We start from the raw sequence: 25,599 nt of genomic DNA, 5'->3' as shown, positions 1-25,599 counted from the left end.
ACATATATATATACATATATATATATATATATATATATATATATATATATATATATATATATATATATATATATCATATTATTATTTATGAGCTGAAAGTGCATTATCAGTACCCACGCAATTAAGTAATCAAAATATGTTTACAGCAGGGGTCCTGGGCTGGAGGGGATTTCAAAATATAATCAAAACATTCTGACACTACTTTTTGTGAACATTCTTATGGGATTGGGACAAATGATACAATAACCTACTTAAATAAATCATATCAAACCTGATTATATGTTTTCACACGCAACATTGTTATGGGCAATTGTATTTTGCAATCCCATCTGAAAAGCTTGTGATTCCCTAATCTACAGTCCTTTCTGTTTCACTTTCAGCCTTCTTTAATGGGCAAAAGGGAAACAGAAACTTCGATCACTTAGATCACAAATACAAAACCCACAGAAACATCACGACCTCGAAGCTGCACAGGCCAAAAAACACACCCACAACCTGCATAATCTGTTTAACAATCAAAACCAGCACAACGTTATAAATGTGTCTTCATTTATTGCTCCAACAGCATCAGAACAAACATGATATACTACTGTTACTGTTAAGAGGTTCCCCAGTCTGTCTCCAACACTAGAAAAAAAACCATGTTCATTGTGGCATTCTCATATGACTCCAGTCTCAGTTCAGTCTACAGTTCCGGGTGCTGCTGATAGTGTGTAGTTTAGTCATAAATCAATAAATAAAACATTGCATTTGGATGTTTTGTATAGGCACAAAACCATCTCATAGGCTTCTTATGTACACAGGTATACTCTTCTTTTCTCAAAGTCTCTAATAAGTATAATTACATCCTATCAAATGAAGCTGACATCGTTTCATATAATGTGCTACTTTGGGCTCAAAAGCAGTGCAAAAAGTAGAAGTAGTAACACATACAAAAGACATGCACTGATCAGCTGTAACATCATACTTGTTTGTGCCGGGACAAGCAGGTAGGATGTGTCCCGGTGGCTTATTGGAATTCAGTAGGTGCACATCAGTGAGCACAGCAGTAATGCACGGAGTTTGTAGTAAAGTAACAGTAGTAGTAGCAGTAGAAGTAGTAGTAGAAGTATGTATTGCAGTGCAGTGTCCATAACCCCTGAGTCACGCGTCAGAGAAGACAGGCTTACATACAAACAAAAACAGGAAATGGTTCAAACATTTCCTCATTAAAAAGTGGCAGGAAATATTGTATACACTTTAAACATGGATCTTGTGTTTGCTTAGCATTCTAAACAGCAAAAAACAACGACAACATGGATTTGGATGAACACAGATATGCTTTAAAGTGTTTATGACAGGTTTTTATGTTTTACTGAGGATTATTCTGTTTGGATAGTACCTGTGGTGAATATATATTATAGTTTTACATTGGTCAAGTTACAGTTTGTGAAGAAAAGTTGACCAAAAAAAAAAATTTCAAATACAGGAAGAAGCGTTAGTCATCAAAACTCAAATTTCTATTCAAAATGTAGTTATTTATTAAAGGTGATGTCATGTGTTTTGACCTTTGCCCTTGTTTATAGGATGGTTGCTAGGTAACGTTATCACCAAAACCTGTTCTGTTTCTGTTATTGAATTACCGTGACGTAATATTGCTGCATTCACGTGGTCCTCGGCAAAATGTTTATCTGAATTTAAAAATTCACGTCGAGAAAACTACTCGAGTAAGTAATTAATCTTAAACATTTGCGCTCTTTGACTAAACGTCACTACATTTAGGAATTTAGTTAGTTAAGACTAGAAAAGAGCAACATATTTGCTAAAGAAAGGCCAGATACTACAGTTTAATGAAGATGTAACTTTAGCTAGCTAAAGTGAAAATCATTTTCAAAACAAATAAGAAGCTAACGTTTAGCTTTGGAGAAGGCTAACAACAACAACAACAACAACAACACACTTACGTTAGCTCTGTTGAACGCGGTTGAAGAGCAGACTCATGTTTTATTACTGGTCAAATCAAAATCCAGACCCATATAAAAAGTACACGAATAAAACGTTGAATTCCGAGTCTCCGAGAAGTGCATGAACGCAGCAAACGTCATGTCCGCTGCAACCAGAAAGTGAAAGTAGAAACTTTACCAAAACTGTCAAAATTAGGGAAAAGTAGGAAATAATTTTAGCTAAATATTATACATATAAATTAAGTTTGACTACATTTGAGTGAAATGACTAGTCTAACCCGCCATATGCACTTTAAATTACATTTTAATTGATATTTTTAAAGTCATATCTTGTGATCTGAAATTGTCACTTTTCCGACATTGTCATGAATAATAATTATTGATATAAAATAATATGTGTGTAACGTCATCGTTGATTGGTTACATTGATAGCATCCCAAAGCAGCTAGTTCAAGGAGGTATATAAAAAAACAACACTTGTTACCTGCTCTAATACTTCCTCTCACAATCATACGGACATATTTATACAGGGTCTGTCTCAACTGCTAACCTTCTGGTCAAGGGGCAAACGTGTCCGTCCACTGAGCTATTGCACCTATAAACGCTGTTGCGCCAAATCTATTACAAAGCAATTCGATGTTTTTTGGGAATGTATTTCTTTTATCGCACAATTCTCAATGTCAGTGGTTCTGCTGTGTATCACTGAGCTCACACATGTTTGGACTTTTCCCTTTACAAAAGCTGGAACTAGTGATATAAGTAGAGAATGTGGGATTGTTGTGTATTTATTAGTATAAATCTGTAGAATGTAAGGAAAACACTCACAGCTCGTTCAGTATGTGATATTTTAGACTCATTTTAAAAGTCCAGGATGTAACTTTTCTGGGGGAAGCTTTGCTGCATGCTTGTCTTCATGGATATGTTTCTGCTTTGCCTGAAATGTCCCACAGTATTACATTAAACTTCTCCATCTCCATCGAGCAAAGCATGTCACACTTTCAGGCATTTTCAAGAATATGTTTGGCAATAAAAACATGTACATGGAGTTAAGCATGTGGCAGAGCACCATCAGAAAAGCTGCATAAAAACGTTTAACCTGAAGATAATGAAATCACTTTGAGGCTTCCATAATGTTTTCTAATTGCAGTGCGGGCATCTGTCTTGAATCTTTCTCGTACCCTGTGGTGAGCCTAACGATCTGAATCATTTGTTGAACACCTGACGAAGAACATAATGGATGGATTCACAAAGATTTACGCTTTAGGATTCCTCCAGACAGCTCCCATGTAACGTCTCAACTGTTACAATATGTAACCGATGCTAATATACTGAAAACTGCAGCACTTATTATTATTCCATCACTGCAGTAAACAGTATCATATTCACATGCATGATTATTAAAAATAAAATAAAATCTTACTTCTATTATACCGAGCAAAAGAACAATACAGATGTCTGTGCCAGCATGCCGATTCAAAGTCTACGCTTAAGAGCTCCACGCCCACGTTTGAGCCGCTATGGGCCGCTTATGGGCCAATTATGGGCTGCTTATGGGCCGCTATGGGCCGGGGATGTCCGAGTCCGAGGCTGGTCCATGGGGGTGCGTGGCGGCGTCAGTGTGGGGCGAGGAGGAGGAGGAGGAGGAGGGGAGCATGAAGGCTGGGTGTGTGTGGGACATCGGGTGCAGTTGTTGTGTTTCTGGATGCTGATGTGGTTCAGTAAAGTTCTGTCCGAGCAGCGCGGTGAAGCTGTCCTCCGACGCTGTGGCCAAGCTCGACGCAGAGTCTTTGGCTTCATCGGCCGACGGCTCCGCTTTGTGAGACGGGCCCTGGGGATGGAGAAAAAAACGGGCTTGTGTTTTTTTTTTAAAGCAATAAACAATGCAATTCAACGTGTATACAGCATGTAGTTCATGTATGTTTGTTAAAATGCACTGTCCTGACCAACTAAATAAACTAATAAATATTAGATTTATAAGTTGAATGCCATACTGTGGAAGTGCTTCTTTAAATATTGATTCTAATGACAAACAAATATGTTGTTGACTATACATGAGTTTCAGAATGATGAGAAATTAGGACAGTTGTCAATAGCGGTTAACAATTGAAATCAAGATCTTTTCAAAGGGAAAAAGTCTACAAATGTTGCATAACACAAATCTGATACCCATGAATAACAAAAACATTTAATATGATATAATAGTGATATAACAGTGTATAAAAGTGTACAAAAGTGTCTCTGTGTTTGTGTCGGTTGCCCAATCAGAAAGCAGAATGAGCTCCTCTCTTTGGCATTCCAGATCCTATGGCTAAAACCATTCAGATAAAAGTAAAAAGTATCCAGTGTAAAATGTACTAAACTACTAAATTACTGTGAAATTCATGTGCAATCTATGTGCCGTCGTGACACATATTCATGTGCAATTACTGTCGTGATCACATGCAATGGTATTTATGTATTTATTTATTTATTTGTCTATGGGAGTTTTTATTTATAGGAGATCTTCTACTGAAAGTGTTTTTCAGACTTCCTATAAGTGATCTGTTCTTCTGTATCTACCTCTGGATCTACCTGCGTTGCACCAATGAAATTTCCCCATGTGGGACAATAAAGGAATATCTTATCTTATCTTATCTTAAACATGATGTAGGTTTACTTTGGCTCTGTCACTTACCTGAGCCCCTGTGTGGCTGAACATGTGGCTGGTGGACAGGGGGGCTGGCTGGAGCTTGGTGGCTGGTTTGTGGTACTCGGGGCTGGCTGTGACCGTGCTGTAGGCGGGAGGTCCTGGGGTCGGCTGTCTCTGGAGCAGATGAAGGATGGTCTGGATGTCCGTCATCAGCTGCGTCTCCAGGCTGAACAACCACAAGAAACACAACGTTAGAAAGGTTTAGGGCAAGACCAGGCGGCTAATAATTAAAAAAACACATACAGCACCAGCAGTATTCTGTTGAAATTCAAAACACATTTTAATTATTTAGTTTAAGCCTCACAATCAAACATAGAATAGCCTTTTTTATGATCTAAGACAACAAATAACACCAGTTTTTAAAGGTCAAACTTCTTCATTAGATTTGTAATAATTTCTGTGCTTTAATTTGTTTCACTACAAAACAAATATATTTTATTGTCATGTTATTTCATGTCAACAATAGCCATGGTGCATATCTGTCATTGTCACCTGGCATGGAAAATGCATCTCAATAAAAATGCAGTCTGTCCCCTTTAAAAGAGACTTTTAGATAAGATAAGACAAACGTTACTGTCCCCACAGGGGGCGCTCTGCCTGCCACACTCATACACACTCATACACACTCATACACACTCATACAAACTCATACACACTCATACACACTACAATCAGCCAGAGACAACAGCAGTCTGGGCCTCAAAGTATAAAAGAAAGACAATTTAAGTGTCTCTTTGTTCAGTGACCAGTTTGTGCCGTGAACAGTGGTCAATTGTCCAAGCAGCACCAGAGAACTAATAACTAGAAGTACAACTATGATACAAACCATTTACAGCGTTACAAGAGCTCAAAGAATTTACAAATATATGTACTTAGTATTCAACTATAACTGAACATTTACATTTTGGTCATTGTAAATCAAAATATTGATCTTACATCTTAGTAATAGAAACAGGTCCACAAACTACTTCAAGTCAAAACTGCAGAATTGATATGCCAAGTTAATCTTCAAGTTTAATTTATGAAAAGTGACATTTTAGAACACTACACCAGTTCATTTTTCAAATAATCACAACTTAGTACAGGGGTGTGGGCGGGGATAGGGGGTAGGAGAAAACAAGAATTTTCTGAGCACTCTGGCCTCAGTTGCTGGACAATACAATTAAAGTAAATCAATTTTTGCCCAAAATCACAACAGCAGTTGCCTTGAAGTGCGACAGTGAAAGCAGATCAAACAAAGTTCACAGGAAATTAGCAAGTGGATAATGTCCCATCATGCCCTGTGCTTAGACCCTCTCTCTCGGCAAGGACAAACTACAAAACCCTTTGGGAAAAGTATAAACCTCAATGAAGGAGAGATCCTCCTCAGACTGCAGATGGTCCAGGCCTGACACGCTTCCATTACAAGATTACTCACACAGTAACAGCAAACTAATAAGACTCAAAGCTCATTAAAGTTGGATGATAAGCCCAACTTTTGTATTTTATTTTAGGATTCCTTTAAAGTGTTTTCTCCCAACTGACAGGAAGTTCAAAGTACTCAAAAAAAAAAAAAAACTAAAGATAAAATAAAATGGATCTCTCTGTTATAATATATTCTCAGACTGAACGTGAAGGTCAGGTCTAAGTGCTCTTTCCATTGACACATTGCCACAAACACACGCACACGTGGTAAATACACTACACACAGTACACACAGTACACTACACACAGTACACACAGTACACACAGTACACACAGTACACACAGTACCCCACACGCCCCCCAGATGGCGCTGCTCCCTATGCGCTCTGCAGATGCTTTGTTCCGAGCAGCAGCCTTACAACAGCCAGGTCTTTCTTGGAGTGATAATTGTCTTGGTGTGGGAGGTGTGAATACGGGTTCTTTCGTGGAAATGGCTGCCTCACGCTCATGTGGTCAATCTAATTATGATCCCCCACTATTTTTAGAGCTGTGAACAAAATTATTTCTGCTCAATAACATTAATAGCGGTGTAATCCATTAGCGTAACCCGGGCAGTTGGCTTTTCTCATGCTCAGTTGGAGAAATATTGGCTACTGTTCATATGGCAGGACTTTAACAATTCAAACACATTATCAAAGTTTGAGAGTTTGCGACGTGCGGATTGAAGTAGTTGGAAAGTAAGAAAGGCGCATGGCATAGACTGGCAGCCACTCTTCTGTCAGTCTGCCCCAGAAGTATTTTACCTCAATATGAAATGTGTAGTAGTAGTAGTGAATGAATTATAAGCATGACATTTCGAAAAACACTCTATTAGATGAAAAAGAAAAAGAAAAAACAAAGTAATATGGTGTGATCCTGGACCTGGAATATTATGTCAGTCCAACAGAAATGTGTTAAAACATGTTTGAATGTGTTAGTTCAGGTTGGAGTATCAGACAAATGTGAAATATCTACAAAATTAATCAAAAACGTTCAGAATATCACCTTCTAAGTTTACAACATAGCTTTTTTTTCCATTTTATTTTGAATCAGCACTTTTTGTACCATCTTCACCATGAACCACATACTCGATATTCAAATTTTACATATCTTCAAATGAACATTCACGATATTATCAACATGGTGTAGGTGAAAACAGGAACTTTCTGAGCACTCGCGCCTCAGTTGCAGGTCAATTCAGGATTTACTCAAACAAACAGGAATCAATAACTACAACTTTTTGAGTGAACGAATGATGGGGAAACACTGTTATAACGCCTTTACTCCAACACCAGCTCGCATTCAGTAAAAGAACGAGGTCGGGTAAAGTGCAGTGGTGAAACTGCACGGCACAGAGTGAGGCAGTCCTGGATTTCAGCCGCTGTGGAAGCTTTCCCCCTGTTTTTCTGTAACAACCCCGGCTAAAAATACCAGCTGCCGTCCTGCTCCAGGTGCACTCTGGCACGCAACAGAATGGAAATAAAGCCACTCCGGTACGTCTATCCACGGTCGGTAATCGGCTTAATTCTAAATAGTATTTCTGTGGAGCCGTTTGAAGGCTTCGCGAGTCGTTGGTCTGACTTCTAAATGACAGTAGCTTCCCACATTTGAGTCCAATAAGGATCCGGTGCCAGCTCGTTCCCTTCCACCTACTCCTCCAGAACTGCCAGCAAAGGAAACTGCACCTCCATTACCAAGTGGGATGTGTAACAAAGACGAAGGCCCAATTTAAAAGAGTGTGGATTCAAAAAAGATATAATATTTTTAATGTAGAGAAATACACAAATGGGAGCTTGTCCTGGGGCTCGGCTGTGATTGGTCGGCTGGTGTCCTAATTTGACATAGCTTGGCTGCGTTAATTAGGCGGCACGCTCACTATGTAACAGGAAGTCAGGTTGAAAAAAATAAAAATAAAAAAAGAAGGTATTTCAGGAGTTGGGTAAAAAAGATGTTGGAGACTAATTATATGTGGGAAAAGTCTATTCAGAAATGTTAAGGAGTTGGACAGTGAGAATTTAGCTTGGTCAGCTATAAATGTGTAATAAATACAATTTAAATTATGATTAAATGTATCGATCCACTCAATACTGAAAATAATAAGCCTCTTCATAGTGTGATTTCACTGTGTGCCTATATAATCACAAGTAAGTGCAGGGATGTGGGCGGGGTTAGGGGGTATGTGAAACAGGAATTTGCCAAGCGTCAGTTGGAGGACAATACAGGATTAACTCAAACATGCATGAATCAAAACACAGCTTTGAGCAAGATAATGATGAGGAAACACTGTTATAACAAGGTGAGAAGCTCATTAAAGTTGATTTAGCATAACATATCCCCTTTAATAAGCTTTAATTTAAAGTAGAAATGACTAAATTAATACCCTAACACCCAATCAAGTAGTCACTAAGCCTGAATCATTAATATTCTATGTGTTAATCAAGTCTGTTCATCAATCATCGTTCATCATTCAAGGCTTCCACACATTAGTCAGTCCGGTTTGTGTTCAAGGTGTTTCCCTGTGAGAAAAGTGCACAGGCAGCAGTATGAAATCACTGTGACCTTTGACCTTCTGTGCTAGCGTCACTACATCATCAGTCAGTCCATAAATAGAGCCGTGTTTAGAAGGTACGGAGGTGAGCGTGAGGACGGCCGTGACTTATGAGGGTTTGGTCGGGTCCCACACTGCCCTTCACCATCAGTGCGCTTACATCGCACCACCAGCGCTGCAACGCTCCTGCTCACTGTACTTTTCATCACAATCGTGGCATGTTCACAATACAATATGGCTCTATTTGCACATAATGAAGATGCATCCTCCTGGAGCACGCCGTGGGGGTCGTATTACTTCTGAAAAAAACAATTACCGTATTTTCTGGACTATAAGTCGCACCGGAGTATAAGTCGCACCAGCCAAAAAAATCATAAAAGAGAAGGAAAAAACATGTATAAGTCGCACTGGAGTATGAAATGCGGGTGCAAGTGTGAAAATAACAAATGATGTCACATATAAGTCGCTCCGGAGTGTAAGTATAAGTAAGTATAAAAGTATAAATATAAGTATAAGTCGCACCCCGGCCAAAACTATGAAAAAAGGTGCGATTTATAGTCCGGAAAATATGGTAATAGTATCTGTACAGCTCCAAAGTGTGTCTTGTACTGGTTTTAGCACTGATTAGTAAGTAATGATAAATACGTGTGTGAATTGTTAGTGATTTTTGTCCACAAACTTAATGAAACCCAAAGCCGAGGAGTCTTAATTGAACAGTTCTTGCTCCTTTTTTGCTCTATAGTGTGTCTCTTGCATGTATTCTCGTAGCACATACCGGTTGAGATGCTCCTGGAGCTGTCCCAGGCGCTGCTCCACCTCCCCGTACGTGATTTCGCTGGCCGAGCTCTCGTCCTCTCCTCGCAGGTCCCGGAACTGTGCTGACTCATCCAGGTATTCCGCGGGCTTGCTACAGCTCCATTTATCACGGCACTCATCTAGGGAAGAGCCAAGGCAAACATGAGCGGTGCACATGTGGGCCAAAACAACGTCATCACTAAACAAAAAAGGGCCCCCGGAAATAGAAGCTAATTAATCTCTACAGGAGGGTGGTGCGGAGCCATTTATCAAGGGCCCCGTGCGCCGCGGAATTGTGAGGCGATGTTTTTCAGCGGCAAACTGAAGAGGTGTTATCTTGGCCGGGCAGATGTTAGCATGCAATTCACTGTCGAGCTGAGGCTATTGTCATTTATGGGACGGGACTTTGGTGATTGCAGATGGTCGGGTTGTAAAGATAGGGCCTGTTAAAGTACACCAAAGATCCAGTTTAAAAGCCTCGTGTTGTTCACTAATGGCAGAGCTGGAGAAAATGCGAAAAGTATCGATCGTAAGCGTGATGAGCAGAGCAAAGGTGGACACGTGTTTGTAAATGGGCGGATTATGAGGAATGGGGTCAAGGAATTTGTTAAAGTCAACGGTAACGAGGCTGAAATTGGATCTGTAGCGTCACATTTGATCTATGAAATGTCAGATTTTGTCAATAAATGCTGAGGTTGTTTAGGGATATTTGTGCTTTGGTCATTAGTGGGTTTGTTGAAATCATTTTGTTGAAATAAATAGCAGCTGAGAAAATGAAGAATGCAATGCATGTGTCTTGAAGGATGTCAGAAATTAAGTATGATTTTGTAGTTGTAATCAGTTTGTAATTGTAAAATGCAGTAAGCCAACAGAAAAACCTCACCTGGTAAAGTCTGTTCTTCTACAACCTTCCAACATTGTTAAATAAGTTATAAAGAGATATTCACACTGTATAAAGTTTGAAAGATGGGGACAAAGAGGCAGGTGCTGAAATTATGATAATATATGAATAAAGATAATAATTGCTTGCATTGACACATTTCACGTCATGTCAGAGTTTGCAAACTGGTTAAAATTAACTAGTTTTGTGTTTTTAGAAACAGTTTAAAAAATCTGGTACAGAACTTTTAAAATGATGTATAAGGTTTTATATATTATAAGGTATAGGTTTTATTGATCAGGATTATAAATAAAGCACATTTATGGTCAATTTCAGCTCCTGCATGGCATGCCAGAGTCAACACAAATGGATCTAAAGTTCATCATGCTTTGGGTGTGGATGACCCACAGGCGTCTGGAGTGGAACGCCGCCCCCTCGCTCCACAACATGAAAAAGTGTTTTTTCTTGTTGATTTATGTAAAAAAAAAAAAGAAATACCGATAGTAAAAAAAGAAAAAAGTGTTTTAAACCCTCGCACTATGGCTACTTTCTCACACCAATTCAGATTTTTTTGATGTACGAACCCTCTATCTTTGGCTGAATTGACTAGTTCACAAACTTCTTCTTCTACTAAGAGTTTTTGGCTCTTTTGTCCTCCAATTCCTCTTTCTCTGTTGTTTTCTGACGCTTTGACTCATTATTGTGATGTTAATCCCGGAAATGCTGCCTATTGATGACGTTCAGGTCAGATTTATTTCCACATGCAAAAGTGGCCAGGGTCAGATTTGAAAAAATTGGAATTGTACTGTTCACACTGTCCTGAAAAAAATCATAAACAGGTGACATATGGGCAAAAAAAAATCAGATTTGAGGTGCTGTGCCTGATGCATTCTAAGCACTCGTAATCATGAATTACGATGAGTTTATAAGCACGTTTCATAACTTTCAGGGGACAGAGCAGAGTTTACCCTCACAGGAAAGCTATCAAACATTAGCATGCTAACAGCAACCTTCCTGGTTCATGGAAAATAAAGCGCTCTAAAATCAGATCATTTTGACCCTATGAAAAAAGTACAGTTCCTTTAAGAATAAATATATTGCGTTCTTTGTGTTGCTTTGCCACTTCTTTGTTTCCCAGTATGGCAATAAACATAATGCCATACACTGTGCATTTATTTATTTATGGGGAGGTTTTTTTACTTCAAGTGGAGGAGTTCAAGTATCTCGGGGTCTTATTCACGAGTGAGGGAAGAATGGAGCGTGAGATTGACAGGCGGATCGGACCGTTGTGGTGAAGAAGGAGCTGAGTCGAAAGGCAAAGCTCTCGATTTACCGGTCAATCTACGTTCTTACCCTCACCTATGGTCATGAGCTTTGGGTAATAACCGAAAGGACAAGATCGCGCATACAAGCGGTCGAAATGAGTTTCCTCCGCCGTGTGGCTGGGCGCTCAGCCACACGGGAGGAGCTCGGAGTAGAGCCGCTGCTCCTCCACATCGAGAGGAGCCATCTGAGGTGACTTGGGCACGCTGGAGGGACTATGTCTCTCGACTGGCCTGGGAACGCCTCGTATAAAGCAGCAGAAAATGTATGAATAGACGAAAGGAGTTTTTTTTACAACTAAAAGAATACATTTAAAAACATTAATACGCTTCTCCACAGACTTGACCTGTAACTTGACCTAGTTGTATCACCATCTTGTCTCCATGGAGATAAGATACATTAAATGGCGTGCTGTGGAACATTCCAGGCAAAGCAATAACATTTCTAAGAAAAACCGGAGGCAAACTGTCCTCCCGAAAAGTAGTGCAGCTTTAATCGTCAAACATAATGCTCCATTTTGATCATGCAAATTGGAAGGGTTAGATGCTGTTTTTTTTTTTTTTTTAATGCTCTTATTTTATACTCAGGAAGAATGAATTAATTTCTTCATTTCGATATACATATAGATGCTACATATACATTCTAAATCCGGAATGGAGGCAAACAAGTAGTGAAACATTCTGCAAATTCAATGGAGAAACTGGAATTAACCACAGAATATCTCAAAATTTGAAAATTACTGCTGGTTTTGGTTGGGTGATATCAGAGCCTCGATTAAAAAAATCCCATTATATTATGCATTATTTGTCTGTTTACAGATTATATGCCTAATAGACACAAATTCAGATTCAGACATGCATCTCTGAAAATGCACTATAGTCTACAAAATGTTGCCCATGTCTCCCACAAAATCTTAAACATTCTGATGACAGATCATTTAAAGAGTCTATTTACAGGGAATACAAACTGTCACTTCCACTTCTGCCTGTGCTCCTGGTGACATGTTATACTTGTACCTTGGTAGGAGGCGGTGCAGACCATGCTCTCGGTGACGGGCAGTTGTCCCATCAGCGGCACCTCCAGGGTGGGCGTGTCGGGGGCCGGGATGGTGAGTACGTCCGAGTATCTCTTCAGGCACGAGTTAGACCCCTGCTCCCTCGCCGTCTCCTTGTTTTCTGCTGTGTAGGACCACAATTAACACCAGCAAACGCAACAACAATAAAGTTAACTCCACAGGGAGAGCGCGTCCTCCAGGGGCAGCATACAAAACAATAACAATGTACTAATAATAAGGAGAAAATGCAGTGTTGGGGATGTGTAAGGATTAACTTACGTTTAGGGAGATCCGGCGTAAATGAGATTCTTCGTTTAATAGTCTTTGGGGCTTCGAAATCGGACTCGCACTCCTGGGAACCGGAGGCCTGTAAAATGAGAAAATATGTAATTTAATTTTTATGTAAAGAAGCGACTGCATTATAAGACACTAAGTTTGGTGTTAGGGAAAGTTTAAGGCTGCACATGAGTACTTAACTCAACATTGGTGCCAAAAAACATTATGGTTCATTATTTTTCTTCTGCAATTTGATTCAAACACTATATATTACACGCTTCAATGACTGGAATGTTGTATAGTAGCATTTAGTCCGAAAATACAAATTTACACTGGTGTCTATGGCTGTAAGTCATTATTTCAAATGTAATCAGTTAAAACATTAAGAATATTTAAAATGTATGATGATTAGCTGTTTTTGGTAAGGTAAGTATAGAAAATTAGATATTAATCAGTACTAAAACTAGTATCAAAACACGATACATATTCAAGGATCAATACTAAAATCACATTACCAGGACTAAATGGGACCTTTTCTGAATGATTTTAGAATAGTTTTGAGCTTTATCAAATCACATGCAACATAAAGAAAAACTAACATTATTTTGTGTTGAAAATGGCAGTTTATGGTCTAAAAGAAGAGCACTTTGAATAGGCTCAGTAAGCAAATTCTGTATTGAATATTGAGCCTTTTCCTAGAATCAAAATCTCGTTTGAAATGTAAATACTGTGACAACACGACTGTTTACTCTCCAAATAATGTATTTATTTGAACAGTCAAAGGCAACAAAAGACATAAGACTCCCTCTTTAAATGTCAAAGCTCAATCCTGTACCTGTACTGGGTCGTCTCTGAGGTTAAAGGTCAGCTCTAAGTTGTTGAAAAAGTAGTCTGCGAACTCCGGGTACATGTCCAGCACCTCCAGCAGGTCCTCCCTCTGGATGGTGCTCAGGTCACAGTAGCTCAGCGCTCGCACGTCCGCGTTGGCTTTACCCGGTTTGGTGTACAAGTGGATCAGCTCCCCGAAGATGTCGTTTTTCCCTGTAATCATACGTACATGTACATTAAACACACTGCAAAAGCACTTGTCTCTTGTGGACACTAGTGAAATCCTTTGACTCCATATAGCATGTTACGATAAGTGAAATTTTTTTTACATCCAACTTCCTCGGGTTGGGTAAAGAGCCTTAAAAAACCCTTCAATATCCTCAATAGTCATCGTTCTCTTACAGATGCATGTCACTGGTTATCTGTTAACATGACCCAGTTCTGCCATACGCTATTCATAAAATGTGTCTTTCATTCAGATTTAAAAATATTAGGCCATATATTACAAGAGAGAATTGCATACCGTAGCCTTTACCATGTCTGTTTCGAACTCCTTTATTGCTCCTCCTTTTATGATCCGCCATCAATTGTGTTGCATTAAACCATATTTTCCATCTAAATACTAGAAAGTTGATGGTTAAATTCCTGCTCTATCGAACGTATAATTTAGTTGTGTCCTTGGTCGAGTGACTGAGATGCAGAGAAAAGCACTGAATTTGTAAAAAGGGTTAGGGCAATACAATACAATATAAAGCAATACAATATAAAGTATGATAATTGTTATTTTTTTGTTTTGTTGCTGTGAAGAAATGTAAATTCACCAAATCCATCCATATTATGATTTCATATTTTGCATTTGTGTTTTCAAAAGTTGATTTTTGTGCAACGCTGCAACTATAAAGCATTATATTACTTTGTGTATGAATTGTGCTGTACAAATACACTATATCTAAGTCATTTCCCTTCATCAATCAAGTCTTAGCCTGTTTTAAACTAGAAAGTCCTTATGGAAAAGCACAATATTTCCAATGACATTCTCCGGCGTGTTTCCTGTTCATTACACAGCGGAGTACCATTTCCCAAATTCCTTGAGCTTCCACACAACACGGCCTTGGCATGTTTATTTTGGTGCCTAATAGAAATCAAACAGCTCCTCCTCTCGCAGCAGACATTCTCCACAGACTTGTACTGCCAAACCTTTGATGCATTATGTATAACAGTGAGGAGCTACAAGTGCTTTCATGTGAGAGGAAAAGCAGGTCTGATTGTGACGGGCGTACTTGATGTTATTGTGCGCTTCAAAAGAAAGTGTCTTGATTGGGAAAGCAGTGGCGCTAATGAAGCTTGACAAAAAAGATAGCGGAATTATGATCGTTTATGACAAACTTTGATTTCAAACGAAGATGAGGAGTGTGGGATTTTTTATTTGAGATAAAAGAAAGATGAGACGAGCATGTTTTAGATGTTTTGTACTAAGTTTTGGGAACGTCCTGAAGACGTACAGCAGACATGCATGCTAACCACTATGCATTGATTACAAAAATACGAACGGTACGATGCGGTGTCAAATCCTGTTTTGCAAATTCTTAAATTCAAAAAAATTCAGAGAATGTGAATAGAGGTTAAGCCAATGACATCACATTTGAATTACAGCAATGAGTGTTAATGGTGAAGAATAAAATGTTCTCCTGTAAAAGCTAAAACACATCTAAAATGTGAAAGAGCTTATTCATTTCATGACAATCAAGGACATTTACAAAGGATTAACTGCTAAAGTCTAATCACAAATGTACATTTCTACAACTCTGATTAATATTGAGTTTGTACCTGACATATATTAAAGAAAAAGCAAGTAAACAGTCAAAAATCAGATTCACATTGATCACTGATACAGACTTTGGGATCGCACACAGTTGAACTGATACTGGTACCTTTGTAATGGGGGTTTTATGGGCAAATTTTAAGCAAAATTATCATAATATATTTTAGGTCAACAAATACATCTTCAATGTCAATTTATGTCACAGACAATAGTTTTCTTCTGACCTATCTGTAAAATCAGAAAAATGTGGTTTTATTTCAACACACGTAAAATGTAAAAGTTAAAATAAAACCAGGTTAAAATGTATTAATCAGATTCAGCTTTAAGCATTGGAAGAAAGTTAACAAAAATACAGACGATGTGTGTCATCATCTGTATTTGTGTATGTATAATATGTAAACTGTGTGAATGAGTGTATGCTGTAGTAGAGGGCGGTAAAGTGTATTTTAATGACTATGCAATAAAATGGAATATATCACAATTGAATAGGCCAATGGATTAACTGAAAGAATCATTGCAGTGGCCTCTGTTGGCCTATGATTCCTTCTCTTCCATCCCACCCTCTTTGCGTTTTCTATGTAATTCAACGTTTTATTGTATAAATGGTTAGAGAAGGAAAATTGTGTCTGAAAAAAGGCACAATCAAATGGGACTTGTTGATAAGTTGGTCAGCTCTGCGAAAGGTCATACTCACTTTGTCAAAGAAATAACATTTTAAACCTGTGGGGAACTGTCCTAAAGTTTGTATTTGTATTTGTAAAGAGTGTATTGGACCTTCAATGACTGTATTTTGCACCAGTCCAAATGTTTATTGGTTAGTTAGTTTTATTTTTAGATTTGCATGGCACATTTACTCTAAATGTTTGGAACAGCAGCTTTCTCACCTGGTTCTAGATTGACCTCTGTCCTATATTTTGGCCTGTGTCACCTCCTCTTCAACTCTTTGTGCTTGTGCTATGATCGAAACATCATAACTTAACAAATATGTATCATTAAGTATTTAGCCTTTGAATTGATGGCTTGAGTAATAATTTTTGCTTATTAAATACACATGGCTGGTCATACAATTTTAAATGTATGCATGTAAAAGGTGCATCGTGAGTAGAAGTAAAACAGAACTAAGGGAGAGTTGTTTTGAATCTCATTGAATTTCAGCCAGTGTGCCTTGTATTGTCAGGCACGGCCAATCTTTGTTATATAAAACAGCTTTTTTCCCTTCTAAAAGTTTGGTGATATTCTAATAGGAGGTCTGCCGCAGAACTTTTTCAACAAAAAAGGGTGCTGCACTTAAATAAGGGTGAAAAACAATATCTCACCTGGTTCCTCTTCCATCAATGAACTGGCCACGTTTTGGCCTGAGTCTGCGTCTCCTTCCTCTCTCCCACTTGTTGCTAACAACCAGGCATCAAAACAATACATATCTTATTATGCAGTATTGGATTCACATTCATTCATCCTTCTTTCTGGGTTTCCCCTTAGCTGGCTTGAGATGTTTTTATTTTAGTTTATTTTTAAAAACCTTATGTCCATGGTAAAAGGGTTGGACCGTACCAAATGTAGGGGTGATTTTTGTTTTATTTTAATATATTTATTTGCGCCATAACGTTTTATTTGTTTCACATTTACAGCTAAATAAGTAAAAAAGTGTGGGGGGGGAAATCCTTCTAAATTCAGGGCTTTTTTAAAAACATCCGGGGCTCAAGCCGAACCACCACCATGGTTGTGGGGCAAGTTGAAGTGTCCTTTATCTCCCTCTACCATTTACAAGCTAGCTCAGTCTACACAGTTGGGGCAACGAGGGTAATAGAAGAACCAAAACAAAAATTCTGTTTTTATTTTTTCCGTATAAAGAACATTCGAGCAAAACATAAGCTCCAGAGTCAAAAATTTGGCTAAATAACACTTTTTGTCATTTGTGCTGTCCATAGTCTGTACCACTGAGTCAGAATGTTGAATGTCGTGAAGGAACATTTTTATTATATTTAATATGAACAGTGCACGTCAATTAACACGTGTTAGTCCAACATGTTATATTAATCCATAATCCCATTGGCAGGACATGACGTCAGTGCAAACAGTATGTTATTGTAGGCTCTGCCACTAGTTTGTCTCCATTGAAATGTTATTGCTTAGTCTAGAATGTTCCACACTGTGGCGATAAGCAAGTGACACAACCGGGCCAAGTTATAGGTCTGATCTGTGGAGAGATGAGCCCTATCACAGTATGTTTTTCAAGCGTTTCAAAAACAAAACAAAAAACAGTGTTTGAGCAAAGGTAAAGTGCACATGTTTAATGCCATACTATGGGACAAGTGTCCATGGAAACAAGCAGGTGCCAGACCCTGTGCCAGAAAAGCACATTCTGTACACTTCTATCCACCTTATTCTGCCCCACCCACTTTTACCTCTAGCCTGCGCTTCCATTTGTGTTAAGCAGAAATCCCATTCATTTCAACAGAGAACCAGATCAAAAGTCTGATAGAACTTATTTTCTGTTGAGATCAGTCGCCCGATGCAAAAATCACACAACCGCAATGAACATGGCAACGCCCCTGGCAACGCCCCTGGCAACGACACCTGGGATAAGGTCAATAGTCTTTTTTTTACAATTATGACATGGATTTTATTGTGATAGAATCAACCTCAATATGTATTGTATCTAGTACTAAAAGTATGGCAAATTAAAGATAATAAATACAAAATTGTGATGTTCAGCGCAAGCTTTCCACTTCCACTTTCATTTATTTTTTCCCTTGGTTTGAGAACATAATACTAGTAAATTAATTGAACACAAGTTTCTTCAGGCTTTGGCCTTAATATTATGCATAACTTTGAATGTGGCCATTATAATAGTAAATTATCTACAACTTCCCTCTCCAACAGTTTAAAATGAATGGGATGTTGAAGCAGCCTTAAGGTTCAATTAGAGTGTATTTATTTGAAGCTGGTGCAGTTTGCAGGAGTCCAGGAGCGTCCAGGAGCAGAGATAATATGTCTGCAGTCAGTGTGTGTTTCACTGTACGGCCACATGCAGCGCTCAGTCCTCTCCACCAGCAACATTACACCATTATATTACACTGGAGGCACTTTCACAACCTGTGCTTTCTCATGTTTGTACTGTTCAATCGTGTCGGGATTTGACTGGGATGGACTGCATATCATTTCCTTTAAGTCCTGGCTGGCAGCTCTGATTGGTCCAATGATGTAGCACCTAAACTTGTCAGCAGTGGCCAGAAAGGATGTAACAGTAACAGTGATTGTGTTGAGTCTCAAAACCAAAAATGACTCAAAATCATTGTACATCCTTTGCCTTAATGTGTTGCTTTGTTGCCTGCTATAAAAAGAAGAAACTACACTAGAGCTTTATTATTACATTTAATTAATTTTCATCCATTGTAGCTTCAAAGCTTGTTTTCTCTAAAAACATTCTCTCCCATAGAAACTTTACAAGATTTTGATGAATTGAACTGAAGTATTTGTTGATATCAAATTTTAAGCTTTATTTGTTTCGTTTTTTTATAGCAATTCACATTGACAAATATATATTTCCTTACATTTATGAATGTAAGAATGTTGGAATTGATGTCACTAGTTGATTGTGTCTAATTGATGTTTCCTTGTCACCTCCAATACGAAATATTTAAAGAAAATAGTTATAATACTTTTGAATAGGACAGTAATGATAGCGAAGGGTGTGTACGCATTTCTGCAATAGGTCCCTGTAGTGTATTGTACAGTGTGTGAGGTAAAATAATACTAATATTGTACAGCGAGGATATTGTTACACTGCTAGTAGCCGCCGCGGGATGTATCTCTGCCTTAAAAACCTTAGTTGCTGCTTTAATAGAACTATTAGCTAGAGAGAATACCTGCATCAGCACTACAGCCAACACTATGGACAGTGTGCTGGAAGACAGGAGCTGGAGAGTGCTGAAGGCGCAGTGTGTTTGTGAGTAGTATCTCCATAAATGAGCTGATCTGTGAGATCAGTGACTGTCCGCATGTGTTTGTTAATAATGGCTAAGCTTAAACCCCATTCTGTCAGGTGCAGCTTTGCCGGGCATTCATCTCATGAATAATGGCAAGTTTAATCCAGGCTTGGCCTGCAGTACCTGGTCGTGCTTCCGCTCTAAAGATACAGAGAAATACTCATTACTCTAATATGAATGATGACCATTAATGTTTGTTTTGTTTGACAAGCAGGCAGATGTTAACATACGGATAAGAACATCAAATCTATGCTATATTATAAATGAATAAACAAATAAATACTGTGATATGAATCAATCACTGTACATATGCCACAATGTTGCCATTTGTCTAATGTCTTGCTTTTGTATTTATAGACTAGGAGAAGGGGTGGGCAGTGTTTTTGGAGCAGCCTGATAAAAATATACAGACGATATCGTGTCAGTTCAATAGAAATGTGTTGGAACATGCCTTTAAAAATATTAGCTGAGAAGAGCAGGATATAGTCACTTTTCTCAAAACACCTCCTCAGATTGAAAATAACATTCGGAGGGAGGTCGAAATGTCTTGATTTTTAAAAGTGTCCAGATGACTAGCTTTGAAACTTCCTCTACAAAAGGTCACTACAGGACAAATGAGGGATTACACCGAGTCGTACTGGTTGAAGTTTAAGTTTCAGACAAATGTGAAATCTCTGTAAAATAATTACAAAAGTGCAGAAATATCCCCTTACACCCTTATTTGAAAGTTCACATCACTTGTTGTCATTTTTATAAACGATAAACTCAATTTTCAAATGTTGCATATCTTCAAAACAACATTCACAATATTATCCACATTTCAATATATTGTCCACCTCGACGTAGAACGGTCGGAGGGACTGATGCCATGGATTGGCTGTCTCACTTCCATCAGTCAGCCCTGGGGCAGCTGAGGCTACAGTATGGCAAATCACCATATAAGTAGTGTAAAGAGGTCTGACGCTAAACCTTTTCATGCAATAAAAAAGAGCGTGTTTTAGATTCACCAGCGACCACATGGACGTGTCACCCACCGACCTTTTCCAATACCCCTGTATCGCCGCTACGAGCTGCTTCCTGCTGCTGTCAAGAGAATGGCAGCGATATTCCCTTTTCGTCTTAAAATTGCCAAACAACCTTTTCACAGAGGCACTTAATAGAAATGTCACAGCTTCAAACCTGTCACATGAGCAGCCCTTTTGCCAAGAGGACGAGATGCAAGCCATTTTCTGCTATTTCTGTCAAAACGTGAGAACATTTGGTTTAGTTAAAATAAAATTGCAGAGGGATTTATCTTTCTTGGAGTGGCGCATTTAGAATACGACGCTCACTCTTTCTGTGTCCATTAGGGACCAGCCTTGCCCATTGTGCCCACGTGACAGCAGCCTTTCAACACCATTTGCATTTGTCATACAGTTTGACATATGAAATAGTCTTTGCATAACAACAGTGTGTGTGGGCAACGGTTGGTGTGAAAGTTCTGACCAAACATTGCCTTTGATTCGATGACGTTTTTATAATGAAAAATGTCTCTTCTTGAGTAGGTTTAACTTTATTGTGGGGATTTAGCAGGTTTTAAACAGGTTAAAGTCACTTTTCTGGTGAGGCGTCCAACACCAGGAGATTGTATTGCTTTACACTGAATGTTGCACAGTACAACATTCAGCTCACTGTAGTTATCTTAAATCTACTAAATTACTGGCATTATTGCTCAGAAAATGAGTTGAAAAACATGCATTCTTAAGTGTTTTTACACAAAGAAGATAAACCTGGGTCTGAAGTTGTCAAGAAGGCTTTGATGACCGGCGTCCTGCGTGTTTAGAGTGAATAACGCACACATCAGCAGATTCGTTTGTGCGTCTACAGTCGTCACAAACTGATTGGCCCCGTGCTCTCTTTTCACTTGCCTTTAACTCAACTTTGACTTTAGCTATTCAGATAATTAAGATTATTCAGGACATAATATACATGTAAGAACTCAAACATAATGATCATTACTATATCAAAAGCAAAATTAAGTTGGATTTATACTCTATAAAAGTAAATCTGAATGAAAACTTATTTATATCTGGTTGTGTCACATTAACTTTACTTGACTAGAAGAATGGTGATCTAATAGACAGTTTGAATTGGAAGTATTTTACTGGTGTTTGGTCATGGGGTCAATAATTGTGAATAATCGTTAACTCGTCATATTTCTTTGCACAATAATTGTAATATCAAATGTGATATTATGACATACTATTCCATGGTGATAATAATAATGCCATTCTCTGTGACATTTCGGTCAATACAATAAGATCTCAGGTGGCGGACTGTCCAGAAAAGGCACATAGTGCACATTTAAGCCTTGCAAGTCCTTCCTGCGTTGTACAAACAGACATGGTTGCTACAGTTACAGATGGATTAACCTGGCCCAGTTGTGGTGCCCAGGTGTTGTTGACAACTTTGTGATGAAATGGACTATAAACTCAGATGTGAGCAAAGGAACAAACTCTTTTGGCTTGTTTATTTAAGCTGGACTACATGACTTTTCAGTTTGCATTATTTGAAACGTGGTTACTTGGGGACTTGTATTGTAAAATGTAGCTATTCTGAACACATTAGTAACATATTCCACTTTGAACAAAGGCAACTGTCGCACAATTGGGAAGTCCATTAAAGGGTCGGACACCTGCGACGTTATTGCTTTGCCTATGTTCCAGAGTAAGGCATTAACTTATCACTCTTGCATTTATTCAGTAAGAGGTGCCAGAAAAAGATGCCTTGAAAAATATGCATTCTTAGAAAGAGTGGGGTCGCCTCTTCACAGATCTGACCTGTAACTTGGCCTGGTGGTGACACCTGCTTGTCTACATGGAGACAGATAAGTGTAGTGTATGATATTGAGGAACAGTCAAGGCAAAGAATAGCATCTCGAGACAAGCAGGTGGCTGATGCCTCACCAAAAATAATTATAGTATTTTGTATTAAAAAAAAAAAACACATTTTGTTCCCACCAAAATAGAATACAGACTTCACAGTCAGCCTACAAAAAGATAGGAGAACCTTTCTTTGTCCCACAATGGGACAATAGTGATGCACAGTTAAAGAACGGCAAGATAATTAAAGCTATGTAATGAAAAATAAAGATAACTGCTATTAAAAAATACTTAAATCTAGCCATTTAACTAGAATATTATACTTTAGTTAAAGGACACAAATTAAGCATGTTGTAACATTGTTTCCTCACCAGAAACATACTTGAGGTTGTATTTAGCTCCATTCACGCTTCAGTGCTGTTTTTAAGTCCATAAATCATCACCTGACACATTCTGAGCACTCCTGTCACCAAATTTCGTTCATTACAACTGAGTGTCTGCATTAGCTTGTTTAAATCATTCTACAGCCAGTAGATGGAGTTCTACTAGAATTCCAGATGCGAGAAACCCTACATGCTAACTTTTAAACTACTAAACACCCAAATTACTTCATATTAAACACATTTTTTTAGTTCTATAACATGAGATTCCAAAGCTAAGAGGTACTAAACAGTATGTTTAAAGGACAAAAATAATGCAAACAATGCATAATATTTGTCCTTTAAGACACAAAAAACATTCTAAAATAACAAAATAAAACAGTAGAATAAAACTATGAAGTACAAATCTATGCACGCAAACAGAACAATGAAAAAACAATGTAAAACATCTACCGTACTTTTCGGGCTATACAGCGCTCCTGAATAACAGCCGTGCACGCGAAATGTACAAAGAAAACATAACTTGTACATATATGGGCCGCACCTGTCAATAAGCCGCAAGTGCCCACGTTGTAACATGAGATATTTACACATATACTACACAGTAGTGATGCGTCTTTTGAACTGTGGGTCTCGCAGCGCACCCGAGGTCTGCTGCGGTGTGGGTCCAATTAGAATCATTTCTCTTTTAGTTAGATAAGATAAGATATTCCTTTTGCCAGATTGTAATAAAACACAGCATTTTTAAGCTTAACAAACAGAGAACACATCACAGCTGTCCCTTCTGTCCCCTCTGTCCTTGATTACTCTGTGTGAACCAATTTACCTGTGTCTGTGTCTTCAAATCTGGTTCATCTGCTCCAGAGCTCGTACTTAGCAAGTGAGTGTTGCGTTGTAACATGAGATATTTACACAGAAATATGGTCCATTGTATTATAGCAGGATTGCCTTTTGACTCGTGGGGCAGGTTGGGCCAAGAAAGTCTCATTTCAATGCATCAGGTTCTAAACTGCAGACCGCCGTACATCACATGTCAGCGCTCCATGCATATCTTTGCGTTTCACTGCGTCTAGATTCACTTCCTCATTAGACTAATTTCTCTGTGAAAATGCTTAAAATATGGAAAACATGACGTGTCCCTTGGACAGTGACTACTGTCCACTGCTGTCTTCTTATACAGTGTGCCAAACGCTTCCTACTAGATTGGCCCCCTGAGGCCGTTAGCTAATAACCTATAAATTAGACGCACAGTTGTAATGACCGCAGGGTAAAAGCGTTGGAAAAAAGTGGAGGCTTAAATACCGAAAAGTACAGTAGATAGTGTGGACAAAAACAGTAACTTTACCTATAATGGCTACCACGATGTCATCTTTGAGAATCTCTATGGATCCGCGGGAGAGGAAGTAGAGCGCGGTGAGGACGTCGCCGCTGTGGACCAGGGTGTCACCAGGCGGGGCGTGGGTGGTCTGAAACCTCATGGCCAGCGCTCGCAGACAGCCTTGTGAAGCTCCCTGGAACGCCTTGGTGTTCTCGAGGAGGCTCTTGTTGAGGTGGAGACAAATATCCGCCTGCAGACACTCGGGGAAGCCTTTCAGCACCTGTCAGGAGGAAAAAAACACAGGGTAAGGGAAGTGCATTCGACGTTATGCTAGCTCTACGCAATTATTCATGACCCAGTGGAATGCACACGGATGGACTTGGAAGAAATGATGCTCGATGGCACACTGAGATAGAAATATTGAATCAAAACAAGCTTGTTCTATACAAGCTTCATGCATATACATAGGGGGGCGAGCGTATAGTCTGCATATGTTTCTCCCAAGATAAACTGGAAAGGTAGCAAGGCAATTATTATTAAATGTGTAAAAAGATAACACCCCCACAACGGGGCGCAGTGGATTTGAGTGCTGGCTTTGCAAACTGTACACACACTAAAGCGAAATGAAGGTGTTTGAGCTTTAAAAACATTCAGTTTGAAAAGAACCAGGGATTACAAGGAATCTCTTTTAAGTGAAAAAGTATGAGCTTGAAAAATAACACAAACTTTCTAGATCTTGGAATTATCAACTGTAATGTGCTTTAATTGTCTTTGGAATACTGTGATACACAATTAAGTCAGATTCAACTATTAATGGCTTGTCCAGAAGACACATTTTAAAGAACAATTTATGTTGTTCGAGGAAAATAGAAATGCCATTTTATTTGTATCTGTATAAAAATCTCCACAGATGGCACAAAGACTGCAGATAATGGTGCTGTCCATCAGTGTCTGCAGGGTGAAATTGTTTAATAAAAAAATTGTTGCTTACGTCGAAGTGGATCGCAAAGAAATTCTGAGTGCTGAATTGATCGAGTCTAGAGAAAGGTGCATGGACTTTGAAGGGCAAATATAATGACAAATTGACTTTTTCAAGCATTCAGCCATATTATAACATTATTCCCAATAACAATAACAATATAAAGGGTGCGTTCACATTTGTAGTCCAGGTTTAATTACAAATTCAGTTTCAGATTAGTTCCAATTTGTCAATGTGGTCTACGTGCAAGTGTGAATGCACCCTACGACTAAAAAAGAAAGTTTTGCAGCATAAAGAATTTAAGCTAAAAAGGCAATTAAAATCTCACAGTACACTACAAAAACATTCAAAGCATTACACATCCAGGACTTTGTTTAACAGCAAAGGATTAGCGCTAAAAATAGCACTTTTACTCTGCATGTCAAACACACCCAAAAGCATTTAGAGTCCCCTGATCCAATCAAACTTCCC

The 25,599-nt window shown here is 38.6% G+C and overlaps 1 protein-coding gene across 1 annotated transcript in view; it reads right to left on the bottom strand.

The window, feature by feature from the left end:
* Window positions 1-3,484: 3,484 nt before the first annotated feature.
* LOC140359428 (voltage-gated inwardly rectifying potassium channel KCNH7-like) overlaps window positions 3,485-25,599 on the bottom strand; it is a 95,154-nt gene continuing 73,039 nt past the window's right edge. The window contains exons 10-16 of the mRNA XM_072444355.1: window positions 24,177-24,429; window positions 13,787-13,992; window positions 12,955-13,042; window positions 12,638-12,799; window positions 9,399-9,558; window positions 4,618-4,798; window positions 3,485-3,771 (exon numbers count right to left, since the gene is read on the bottom strand). Coding sequence (XP_072300456.1) covers window positions 3,502-3,771; window positions 4,618-4,798; window positions 9,399-9,558; window positions 12,638-12,799; window positions 12,955-13,042; window positions 13,787-13,992; window positions 24,177-24,429 — 1,320 coding nt within the window. The 3' untranslated portion in view covers window positions 3,485-3,501. The remainder of the gene's footprint in view (window positions 3,772-4,617; window positions 4,799-9,398; window positions 9,559-12,637; window positions 12,800-12,954; window positions 13,043-13,786; window positions 13,993-24,176; window positions 24,430-25,599) is intronic.

The sequence above is a fragment of the Eucyclogobius newberryi genome, unplaced genomic scaffold (assembly GCF_026437365.1).
Source record: "Eucyclogobius newberryi isolate DKJ021-1_F unplaced genomic scaffold, fEucNew1.0.hap1 SCAF_14, whole genome shotgun sequence".
NCBI classification, from domain to species: domain Eukaryota; kingdom Metazoa; phylum Chordata; class Actinopteri; order Gobiiformes; family Gobiidae; genus Eucyclogobius; species Eucyclogobius newberryi.
This window is presented reverse-complemented; position numbering and strand designations above follow the sequence as displayed.